The 12,710-nt window shown below is 37.1% G+C and overlaps 2 protein-coding genes across 2 annotated transcripts; one reads left to right on the top strand and one right to left on the bottom strand.

Moving 5' to 3' along the window:
- Window positions 1–609: 609 nt before the first annotated feature.
- Window positions 610–1,869, top strand: LOC121414833. The gene is made up of 2 exons (XM_041607889.1): window positions 610–655; window positions 1,400–1,869. The coding sequence occupies exons 1-2, from the start codon at window positions 610–612 to the stop codon at window positions 1,867–1,869; spliced, it is 516 nt and encodes a 171-aa protein (XP_041463823.1).
- A 9,405-nt stretch (window positions 1,870–11,274) lies between these two features.
- LOC121414733 lies at window positions 11,275–12,710 on the bottom strand. Its single transcript, XM_041607799.1, has 2 exons — window positions 12,570–12,710; window positions 11,275–12,126 (listed from the first exon to the last, which is right to left on the bottom strand). The coding sequence occupies exons 1-2, from the start codon at window positions 12,613–12,615 to the stop codon at window positions 11,675–11,677; spliced, it is 498 nt and encodes a 165-aa protein (XP_041463733.1). The 5' UTR covers window positions 12,616–12,710; the 3' UTR covers window positions 11,275–11,674.

The raw sequence follows: 12,710 nt of genomic DNA, 5'->3' as shown, positions 1-12,710 counted from the left end.
CGCTAAGCAACACTCGCCGATATCAACACAATAGGTAAAACAAATTAAATTAATGAATAATGACACATTGATATGGTTTGATGGACCTACAATGAAACAAAGTGACTGATAGCATTGGAGGTTCTATACCTGTCTGTGAAAGAATGAAATCCAATATTCGACACACTGGACGGGAAAATGATAAATTTGAGGTCAAATTTGTGCTAAAATTTGACATTGCTAATCATTGCTTGTTTATTTAAGCAATCAACAAAACTTTGATGGAAAATTTCGTCCGAATTCGAGCATTATTAATAGTGTCCTCGTTATTTAGCGCTGTTTAATTGAAAATAATAATAAATGGTGACCAGTGCCAATAGTTCACCTTTGGATAGTCAGTAGTCCCTTGTGTTACAAATATCAACTTTGACAAGTGTCCTAGCTAAATATTTTTATTTTATCATTATTAGTCATTTTGAGTTTGATCGGAAATGTATAAATATTGGTGCGTAAAGTCATATTTTTCATACCTTAATCCGGTTCATTGCAGAGTCACTAGAAAACCAGTTGAATACTCCAACTCCTTTCTTTTTACTTGAAATCTTCGGATTTTAGCGTCCCGCCATAAATATGTGTTCTTCTGGAAAACTTGTTGGTTTGCTCTTTCCTCTCCTTGGTAAGTTAATTTTCATCGTGATTATGATGTGAGTTGTTAAATTTTTCATAGGACAGTTCAGATAGAATTGACATCCACTCTAAAACTTGGTAGAACCACATATATTAGAGGCAGATTCTTGGATCGGATACTCTAATTTAATAATGTAACCTGCTTAGCTTAGTGTACACTTGCTTTATTTGATATTAAGTTAGTGTGTCTTTGCCTATTAAGAAATGTATCTCTATGCATATTGTAGCTTTAGATTTTTAGGATTTTCTATGTGTAAAAAAATAATATTTGATGTTCTTTTCAAACTTGTCAACTCGGAATTCTGTCTTCGAAAACAGCTTAAAACCGAACGGGTTCTATCAATTCCATCAGTGAAATATTGATTCAAAATATTAATAATAAATATCTTAAAGTATTTCATGCATGGAGTTTAGGGAGGTTGCTAGAATACATGTTATGATTATAGTTTGATTATTAGAATATTACCTTAAAGTTATACATCTTTTCAAATAATGTATCCAGACTATCCAAAGAAACCTTCAACTCTTGGTATCATTCGTTAATGAGTCATTTGTTTATCTTTCCTGTAATAGAAGGAGAAGCGGGGGGGGGGGGATAGGAACTAAGAATACTATATTGACAAAGGTGGTGATGGTGGTGTGTGATGTTATTACTAATTGCCTTTTTGTACTTTTCATGTACATTTCATTGATGCATTATTTATCTACTGATTTTCCTTTTAAAATTTTACAGTTTTCTGTGTAATGACTGAGGCCAGTCGTGGGGCTGTAGCAATCCACATAGCCAATGTGCCTCAGAAGCAAACCGTCATGAATGTCCCAATGAATCAAGTCATGGCTGACGAATCATCCGAAACAGACGAATCATCCGAAACGTCCGAATCATCCGAAGTATCAGCCGAATCGTCCGAAGTATCAGCCGAATCATCCGAGACAGCCGGATTGACCGAAATGGCCGAAGTCGAAACGGGAGTCGAAACAAATACGGACACTGATACCAATAACGCTGGCGGCACAAATCCGGCAGTACCGATTCCTGTCCGGAGCGGGAGCAAAGTTGGCGGGAATATTGCTATTGCTTTCGGTGTTTTGGGGCTGGTTGCTGTGGTAGTCGTAGGAGCTTTCTTTGTTCTTCGCAGACAAAGGCGCTCTTACGTTTTAGCAAGATATGAAGAGCAGCAACTGATGATGGAGAAATCGTAATTTATGCTCTTCACGTGGTCATCTCAACTTAGAAATTGAGCTAGAGGATGAAAAAAAATGTATTCTCGATTTTGAAAGCAAATAGTACAACGACTAAAGTGCAATGTTTTAATGTAACCAAAGGGAAATTTTGTAACGGGAACGGTTTCTGCAGCGTAATAAATCACAATGGCTAGCTGAGAGGTTTGTGTCGATACTTGGTGGACCATGACAGCAGAACGTCCTAAGATTCGGACCTGACGAAAAATTCCAAATATGTCGTTAGTCCAGAGTCCAGGACGACACTGCTGTTATTATTCACCGATTTCCACAGAGACTCTTTGTCATGAATCAATTTATTATCTTATTATTATAAGGCGTCTACGTAGTGGTTGCGAAAAAAGTAATATGAAGAAGAAGCCTACTTCAAACCGGGCGATGGTATGTCATTCTAAATCACGTAAAAGATTCGGAAGCTCTGGATCCGTTATGAGTGCATATAGCATTCGATAATAAATAGGGAGAAGTAAATTTATTATGTGACTTAGAAAAAAAATATTTTAGCGTAAACGTCGTGAAATTGATAATGCCTTAAAATTTACCTGTCGAAATTATAGTTCATGAAGATATTGAGATATTAATACCAGTGGCAAAATCATGCACAGTCATCATGTCTGTACTTTGTTGTAGCAATGGATTTTAGTGAAATAATACATTTTAACGCATTATTTCTTTTTTTTTCAAAATAAAGTGCGATGTATTTGCACTACATTGAATCTTAATGGTCCTCTCAGTTTTTATTTCTTGCAAAAACATATTTAAGCATTGTATTCATTTTTATTCTGACTCATTGTGAAACTTAATTTTGCTGTATATATTTGCATTTTGATCTTATTGAATTTTGAATAAATTGAGTATTTAAACAATGTGATATTCGTAACGAATTGACGTTATTTATATAGATAATATATAGACATCGAGATTGATTGATTGATTGATTGATTGGGTAACTGGCTAATTGGTGGTGGTAGATTAATGATCTTGATGGGTGGAAGAATGAATGGATAGATTTGGAAATGAATAGAAATGGATAGAAGGATGGGTGGATAGATGGATGGGTGAATAGAAGGAATAATGAATAGATGGATAAATGGATTGAAAATGAAGAGACTAACGGATGACTGTATAAGAGACTGGGTGGTGGCATGGGTAGACGTATGGAAGGGTGAAGGAAGAATTGATTGATGGGTGGGGGATGGATGGATAGATAGATGGATGAATGGATAGATTAATGAAAAAAATGATGGATGGTTGGACTGATGGATGGAAGGACCGGTGGATGGATGGATAAAAGTATTGGGGATGATGGACCGATGAATGGGGAATGGATGGGGATGTATGGGGGATGGATGGATGGACGGATGAATGAATGGGGATGGATGGTTAGATAAATGGGTATAAGAATGATGGATGGTTGGACTGATGGATGGAAGGACCGGTGGATGGATAGATAGAAGGATTGGGGATGGATGGAATGATGGATGGATTGATAGATGTATGGGGGATGGATGGATTGATGGATGAATAAAAAAGATTGGTGGTTGAAAGGAAGAACCAAAGAAGTTGTTATTATGCGATTTATGTTTTGCCATGGAGGGAGCAATGCAGCTTGGCTGTACGCCATCTATTCCTTCCAATTTTATTAATCGCAAAAAAATTGAGCCAAGATCCGTTTAGCTTAAAGGGAATTCCACTCTAAAAAATATTGGGTGAAAGTGCTCCGTAAAGGTGTCCAACCAACAATGGACATTTCTTCGGGGCATTTTTATTTATCCAGTGTGATGAAAATTTTGGCCATTCTAAAGTAATTGCTGCTTATTTTTTAACTTTACAGGACAATATGCTTCCCGCATTGGGTAAAATACTGCCCCACATTGGTTGGGCACATAATTTCCCTCGTGGCTAAAAAAATACCCATAATTGTCTTAAGCTTTCACAGCACTTTATAATGGAAAATTCTTTAACTCGTTTAAAGCACACCCCTTCTCCCCCCCCCCCCTCTTTCTCTCACCATCTCATTCTTTCATTTTGTCTCTTTTTGTCTCCCATGTTCTTTGTCTTAATCGTTGTTTGATTCTGATTTTAATAGATAAATTGAATATTGATATTCTTTCTAGCAAATATTACAGAGGATAAAATTTCGAAAATTTGTTATCCAATAGAGTATGCCTGACATTTCATAGAACAAAGTTAATAAGTTTCAAAGCCCCCACGCCCTCCCCCTCACGGATCCGCACTGACCGCAACTATTCCGTATTCCCGTTTACTCGGTCATCGGCAATAAAAAAATAGTCCGTGGCGCACTTCCCTGATACCCAGCTAGACCGTTGAAGGGTCTATATGGTTAGATCTAACGCTGGTGAAAATGGTCAATATTGAATAATTAGGAGTTTTCTCGTCGAGACGCAGAACGCTTTTGAGAACATAGAAAATGTATTGTCGGATGCCCTTTTTATGTCGTTTATCAACCAAGATTATAATGCTCAACTTAAAGAATTTATGTAATCTTATTTATTCCATCAGCATACAAAATGAAAGGAAACAAAAATTATATACGATCTATATATATTTGTGATTCATCTTACTCATAGTCATCATTACTTAATTGTATGTCATGGGGAAGGGAGGAGTTACATAATGTGACTGGGGTGGGACGAGAGTCTCTTAAATTGAGTCTGTAGTCATCAATCTGTTGTCGGTCAAGACATCGTGGGATGTATGCCTGCATTTTATGATACCACCCCATACACTTCTCTTGAGTGACCGCGTCGATGTTTTTCCTGGCCATACGACAAACGATGTCGACACGCCACGCCTCCATAGTCAGCCTTCCCTGTTGAGCAGCCTCTCGGTCTCCTATAGCCTGTTGCATCTCAGGGCGTGCCAAGTCCCTCTTGACAGGAGCCTTGAAGACAGATTGAGCATTCTCACAGAAATGTCAGAAAGGTGAGTATGGCGGCAAAAGCTTCAGCCGAATATCTTGCTGGGTGGAAGCTGTGATCTTACATGTGGCCTGCCATTGTCGTATAGGACGATTATTTTGTTCTCCTTGTGGGACTCGAATGGAGCACTGTCGTGTCGTGTCCGCAAGGAATTCCTTGAAACTCTCTCGGGTGATCGTCTCGGTAGAGACCATGTGGTGCAATAAGCCTTTCTCCCCTGAAATGGCAAAAGTGACGTTGCACCTTTTGCCTCGTCGACCATGTCACCATGGATAACTCTCCCAACAGGCCGACCTCGTTGTTCCCTTCCAAAAGAACGACGGGTCCAAATGTTGTAGCCGGTCTCGTCAATGTGGGCGACAACTTCTTCGGCGAGAAACCATTGCGCATACTCCATTCGACGATCGAGCGTTACCGGTGAATTCCCTCCATCCGACACATCCTCAGCGAGCTTCAGGGTGATGAACATTCCATCTCGAGTCCTGGATATAGTTGAAACGGAAACTGTTGACTTGTTGGGCAAAGCCGCTACCATCAGGTCTCTTCATCTGATCTAAAGTGGCAAGCAGATTAAGATTGATTATGGCCTGAAGGCGGTGAGCTCTCATGTCTTCATCCATCTTATGATTTTGGCGCCTCCCATCGCCAGCTTATGCCGTCTGCCAGTTCTGAGATGAGTCTGGCTGTTCATCCTTTGCATTTGATGTACATCGGCTAACTCAAGATAGTCAGCTTGGTGGCCTTCAAATGCAGCGATTATAGTCTATCTCTATCTTCGTTGGGTATCCACTGGTATCTTACGTGTCCTGCCATGGTGTTGTAACAATTAAATTCTGAAACTGGTCTTAAGATGTTAATTATTCTTGTTACATTCCAAGTCTCTACAGCGAAGGGGGCAGTTGAGGGTAACACAGATGTGAGCATATGTTCTTACTCGGTTATTTTCTTACTCGATATGCTATTGACGTGCATTTATCACTCCCTTTCTAAGCTAAAGTTTTGAATAGAACCATATACTCTGTTCTTTAAAACTAATAGATGACATAACAGAGTAGATCACAACGTCAAACAGGCATTTTCCGGCACATTAATAGATTTTTAAACACTTGAAAAACTAACATCATTGACTGTTTTTAATTGTATATAGTTGTATTGTTTGTTATCCAGGGCCTCATGGAAGATCAACTTTTGTTGAATGAGCTACCCTGGTGAAATATGAATAAATAATAATCATAATCAATAATAAATAACATGTATACCCCTCCATTCCTAACTTGAATGATCCCTTCCCCCCCAAAAAAAGAAGAAGAATTCCTATCGCTAATTTAATAGCTAGAAATGATGCTTTAATAATCACTATTTTGAATGGTAAGTGGCTCGTTTCTGAATTAAATAAAAAGAACACACAAACCTTCGACAAACATCCTAAATCTTATGTAAAATTAAAAACATTTAATGACAATTTGCACGGAAAACCGATCTACGCTAATTCAGATGCCAAAAATATTGATTCAAGCGAAAATTGCGTGAATTTCGCCGAGAAATCCTATAATGATTGTAATAATAATATAAATAATAATAATGACAATAATAATAACAGTTATTATTATTACTATTATTATGGTAATAATAATGATAATAATATTGATGATGATTATAATAACATTAATAATAATAATAACATTATTAAAAATAATGATAATTGTGAATAAACTGCAATAACAATAGCATTACTCATATAAAACTTCAGATATCGACAATATAATTACCCTACCTTAAGATTTCAATCTTTTTTATGGGACTGCAGCCATTCCAAACCCAGCAGGTGTAAGAAATATGTTTGCATGTAGTAAAAAAGAAATCAAAAGTTCATCAAATAATGTAATGCAAAGAAAAATCAGTAAATGTTCTTTTATTAGGGCATCCAATTGATACATTTTAAAGTCCTTCCGATAGGACGCATATCCTTCGTTCTTTATTAAAGCGAGTTTTCGCTCAGTGGCGTACGGGACTTTAAGCGACGAGGGAGTATATGGTATGCCCTTTTGAAATTTATTCCTATTTCTGAATTCTTGATATCAAGAAAAAGGGCTTGTCATTCGCCCGCGTCGCGGAAAGTCTGGCTTATTACGCCGCTAAACAAACACTCGCCAATACCAACACAATAGGTAACAGAAATCAAATTTATGAATAATGACATATATATTGATATAGTTCGATAAACACATGATACGATATAGACATTGAAACAAAGTGACTGATAGCAGTGGAGGTTCTATGCCTGTCTGTGAATGAATGAAATCCAATATGCGACATAATGGACGAGAAAAATAATGATTGATCAATTTAAGGTCGAATTTGTACTAAAATTTGACATTGCTAATCATTGCTTGTTTATTTAAGTAATCAACAAAACTTTGATAAAAACTCGTCCGAATTCGAGCATTATTAATAGTGTCCTCGTTATTTAGCGCTGTTTAATTGAAAATAATAATAAATGGTGACCAGTGCCAATAGTTCACCTTTGGATAGTCAGTTGTCACTTGTGTCACAGATATCAACTTTGACAAGTGTCCTAGCTAAATATTTTTATTTTATCATTATTAGTCATTTTGAGTTTGATCGGAAATGTATAAATATTGGTGCGAAAAGCCATATTTTCATACCTTAATCCAGATCACTACAGAGTCACTAAAAAACCAGGTGAATACTCAGACTCCTTTCTTTTTACTTCAAATCTTCGGATTTTAGCATCCCGCCATAAATATGTCTTCTTCTGGAAAACTTGTTGGTTTGCTCTTTCCTCTCCTTGGTAAGTTAATTTTCATCGTAATTATGATATGAGTTGTTAAATTTTCATAGGACAGTTCAGATAGAATTGACATCCACTCTGAAACTTGGTAGAACCACATGTATTAGAGGCAGATTCTTGGATCGGATATTCTTTAATAATGTCACCTGCTTAGCTTAGTGTACACTTGCTTTATTTGATATTAAGTTGATGGATATTTGCCTGTTAAGAAATATATCTCTAGGCATATTTGTAGCGTTAAATTTTAGGATTTTCTACGTGTAAAAAAATTATAGTTATTTTCAAACTCGTCCACTCGAAATTTTGCCTTTAAAAACAACTTAAAATCAAGCGGGTTTTATCATTTCCATCAGTGAAATATTGATTCAAATATTAATAATAAATATCTTAAAGTATTTCATGCATGTAGTTTAGAGAAGTTGTTGAAATACAGGTTATGATTTTGTTTTGATTATGGGAATATTACCTTAAAGTCATACATCTTTTCAAATAATATATCCAGACTATCAAAAGAAACCTTCAACTCTTGGTATTATTTGTTAATTAGTCATTTGATGATCTTTCCTGTAAAAGAAGGATAAGTGGGGGGGGTGGTGATAGTGGTTGTGTGATGTTATTACTAATTGCCTTTTTTGTACTTTTCATGTACATTTCATTGATGCATTATCTACTGATTTTCCTTTTAAAATTTCACAGTTTTCTGTGTAATGACTGAGGCCAGTCGTGGGGCTGTAGCAATCCACATAGCCAATGTGCCTCAGAAGCAAACCGTCATGAATGTCCCAATGAATCAAGTCATGGCTGACGAATCATCCGAAACAGACGAATCATCCGAAACGTCCGAATCATCCGAAGTATCAGCCGAATCGTCCGAAGTATCAGCCGAATCATCCGAGACAGCCGGATTGACCGAAATGGCCGAAGTCGAAACGGGAGTCGAAACAAATATGGACACTGATACTAATAACGCTGGCGTCATGAACCCGGCAGTACCGATTCCTGTCCGGAGCGGGAGCAAAGTTGGCGGGAATCTTGCTATCGCTTTCGGTGTTTTGGGGCTGGTTGCTGTGGTAGTCGTAGGAGCTTTCTTTGTTCTTCGCAGACAAAGGCGTTCTTACGTTTTAGCAAGATATGAAGAGCAGCAACTGATGATGGAGAAATCGTAATTTATGCTCTTCAGTCGGCCATCCCAACTTAACAATGGAGTAAGAGGATGAAAGAAATATATAGTACAACGACTAAAGTGCTCTGTCTTATGCAATCATAGGGATATTACAATTGCAATGGGGACGGATTCTACAATATGGTGAATTTATTGAAAATGGTCGTCATAACACTGTGAACAGCTTAGAAGTCTTTGCCGAAAGTTGGTCGACCGGGACAGCAGATCGTCCTTAGATTTGGACCTGGCGAAAAATTGCACATTTGTGCTGTTATGTTATGAATTACCGATTTTCGACAAAGGCTGCTTTGTCATGAAGGGCTTTTGATCAATTTATTCTCTGCGTTCCACAAGGCGTCTGCGTAGTGTTGCAAAAAACCGTGATGACGAAGCCTACTTCAAACCGGTCGATGGCATGTCTATCTAAATCACGTAAAAAATTCGGACGTTCTGAATGCGATATGACTGCATACCATTCGATAATAAATAGGGGAGAAGTAAATTTATCACTTAGTAAACAAACACATTTTAGTGTAACCTTTGTGAAATTTATAATACCTTTAAATTTACCTGTCAAAATTAAAGTTCATGAAGATATTGAGATATAAAGACCTGTGGCAAATATCTTATGCACAGTTACTATGTCTATGAAATATGATTACATTTTAACGCATTATTTCTCTTTTTCAAAATAAATGGCAACGAATTTACATAATTTAACTTTATCCTCTAAGTCCCACATTTTAAACCATTCTTATATATTTTGCAAATTATATTCAATCATCGTATTCATTTTTATTCTTACTTATTGTGAAACTTGATTATGCTATGTATATTTTTTATCTTAATGAATTTTGAATAAATGAAGTATTAAAACAATGGGACGTTCGTAACACATTGACGTTATTTATATATTTATTAGACATCGAGATTGATTGATTGATTGATTGGATAACTGGCTAATTGGTGGTGGGTCGATTAATGATGTTGATGGGTGGAAGGATGAATGGATAGATGGATGGGTGAATAGAAGGAATAACACATAGATGGGTAAATGGATTGAAAATGAAGAGACCAACGGATGACTGTATAAGAAACTGGTTTGTTGCATGGGCAGACGTATGGATGGATGGAAGGAAGAATTAATGGATGGATTGATGGGCGGATGAATGGTTAGATTAATGGATAGTTAGATTGATGAACAAATGATGTATGGTTGGACTGATGGATGGATGGAATGACCGGTGGATGAATTGATGAAAAGAAGGATGGGTGGATGGATAGTTGGGTGGATGGGTAGATGGGTATGGAGGAATATATGGATAGATGGATTGATGAATGAAAAGATTGATGGTTGAAAAGAAGAATAAAAGAAAGTGAATTGCGATTTATTTTTTCCTCCTATGGAGCAATGTAGCTAGGCAGTACGCCATCAAATCCTTCCAAGTTTATTTATCCTAGCGAAAAAAAAGTACGCCAATACCCGTCTCTTTTTTTCTCCGTTTTTCTTTGTCTCAATCGTTGTCTGATTCTGATTTCAATAGTTATATTGCATATTGATATTCTTCCTGGGAAATATTACAGAGGATAAAGTTTTGAAAATAGGTTACCTTGTATACTATGCCTGGCATTTCACACAACAAATGTTATGATTAAATAATATGTCAATTATTCATAAATAACACGGTTAAAACGAATCGTTCTCAGTAAATAGTCGACCAATCAATCCATCCATATCCACCCTTCGATCAATTGATTATTCAATTAAACATTAATTTCATCTGATTATCTAAAAAAAAAAATAGCAGACACATTGCTACAGTTACACCGGCGAAACCGGCCCCAGATCGTTCAAAGCTATTGCCTCTTATTTGAACGACCGATCATCAGTCGGTTTGGAGTCGATTTCGTTGGTGTGACTTTATAACATCCATGATCATCCAGGGGCCGGGTTCCCGTTTTCATACACTGTTAGAAAAATAAAAGAAGTTCCTGCAGCAGAGTCTCGAGAACACCTGTAATCTTACCGAATTGCGTAATAATCATTCTGTAAATTCATAAAACAAGAATTTTTCTGCAATTTAACAGAACAGGTCTGTTTAAAAAGGGGAAAAGGGTGTTTTATTCAAGGAAATTTGTAAGATTCCATACATCAAATACCAATTTCCTGTAAGATTACGCAATTCGGTAAGATTACAGGTGTTCTCGAGACTCTGCTGCAGGAACTTCTTTTATTTTTTCTAACAGTGTACAGACTTGTTATAATAACAAATGCACAATTTCTATGACAAGTTTGCTATCAGCCATTCAAATCGAATTATTTCAGTAGCTTATAAAACTGTTATTGGACATTCGTTGTTGTAACAAGTCTTATGCAATGGATTCCAGGTCTCGTTTGCAGGCAACCTTATCATCATTAATCAAGACAAATTTGAAGACTGTATGCATTTCTTGATCATTTTAATAATTGTCATTTCTTAGAGCATTTGCAGCAAAATGGTAAAACCATGGAACATCAAGTTATAGGAAAGTCATCATCGCAATATAAATATTACATTGATTTAAATTACAGCTGACATTTTTATTTGAAATAATTGTATTTGCATTTGACAAAGTAAATCAATCTTAGAATTATTATTTTTTTAAAAGTTCTTCACTTTTTTCTTTTTTTCTTTTCTTTTTTCTAATATTTGTTTCAAGAGGATTTTTCATGAGTATGACAGTTACACCGATGAAACTGACTCCAAGCCGACCGATGTTGTGCAGTTGGAAACAACGTAACTGCTTTTGTCTGCAGGGAGTCCGTTTCGCCGCTGTAACTGTGGCATAAGATTAGGCTATGACATACAATTAGGCAAAATTATCTCTTCGGTGCTTTCTTATGGCGAAGACAGCGCCTGCGATGACGACAACTACTACTCCAACCGCGGCAAGAGCGATTGCAACGGTCTGTCCTGAAGCTGCTGACTCCCTGCCGAATACGCCATTGTTCCCCCGAGCTCTGGTGTTGGGGAGCATATTCCCAGCTACTTGGTTTCCACTGCCGACCGAGACCGGTGCACCAGCAGGTACAGCCGCGGCGTTATTACCGGTAGCCGCAGCGTTGTTACCGGCAGCCGCGGCGGCAACGTCCTCGTCCGCATCGTTGTCCATGTCGTACTCGGATGATTCGGAAGATTCGGAGCTCACACTGTCGTCATCAGCAGTGGTTGTGATCATCTGGGTTGTTGGGGTAGTGGCACCCACGACCTGCTTCTGTGGTACGTTTATCCCTCGCCTTGCCTCGGCCACAATACAGGAAACTGTGGAGAGGACATTAAAATACCGTTTAGACGTTTTCCTTGCACTTCAAAGAATATTGGGGGCAGAATTTAGTCTGTCAAATAAAGATAAACCATGGTAACTACCATGACTGATCCTTATGTGACAGCCTTAATTGAAAACAAAAATCATATTATATCACATTCAAATCAAATCAAATCAAAATCAAATCAAATGATTTTTGTTTTGAATAATTCAAAATTAGATAAACTTATTCGTGACGGTGTAGACATAAATAAGCAAACAACTGACAAATTTCAAGATGATTTAATCGATAAGAATGAAAACCTTTAAAGTTGGATTCTTTCAAAATTATGTCTTATCACCCCCCCCCCCCCATAATATCATTATATTTATCACCAAAATTCAGAATACTATTAGTTATGAGGTTTTATTAAGATTAGGAAGATAAGCATGAACTTACCAAACAGAAGACAAAATAGACCAAACATCTTTCCAGTAGAAGCCATTTTGATTTCAAGCGATTTGTCAGTACTAGGATTTAGGAGCAAGTAAGTGTGACCTGTGTCTGCCTTTGCTAAGCTGCTATGAGACCTGAGCAAGA

Source organism: Lytechinus variegatus, chromosome 5 (genome assembly GCF_018143015.1).
Source record: "Lytechinus variegatus isolate NC3 chromosome 5, Lvar_3.0, whole genome shotgun sequence".
Taxonomy (NCBI): Eukaryota; Metazoa; Echinodermata; class Echinoidea; order Temnopleuroida; family Toxopneustidae; genus Lytechinus; species Lytechinus variegatus.
The sequence above is the reverse complement of the archived record's forward strand: the minus strand, read 5'-3'. Positions and strand labels throughout refer to the sequence as shown.

Excerpts from the sequence above, each read along its gene's own strand:
- LOC121414833 (XM_041607889.1), top strand. The coding sequence starts at position 610 with ATGTGTTCTTCTGGAAAACTTGTTGGTTTGCTCTTTCCTCTCCTTG. Across the intron at positions 656-1,399 it reads TTTGCTCTTTCCTCTCCTTG|TTTTCTGTGTAATGACTGAG; the intron begins GTAAGTTAATTT and ends AAAATTTTACAG.
- LOC121414733 (XM_041607799.1), bottom strand. The coding sequence starts at position 12,615 with ATGGCTTCTACTGGAAAGATGTTTGGTCTATTTTGTCTTCTGTTTG. Across the intron at positions 12,127-12,569 it reads TCTATTTTGTCTTCTGTTTG|TTTCCTGTATTGTGGCCGAG; the intron begins GTAAGTTCATGC and ends TCCTCTCCACAG.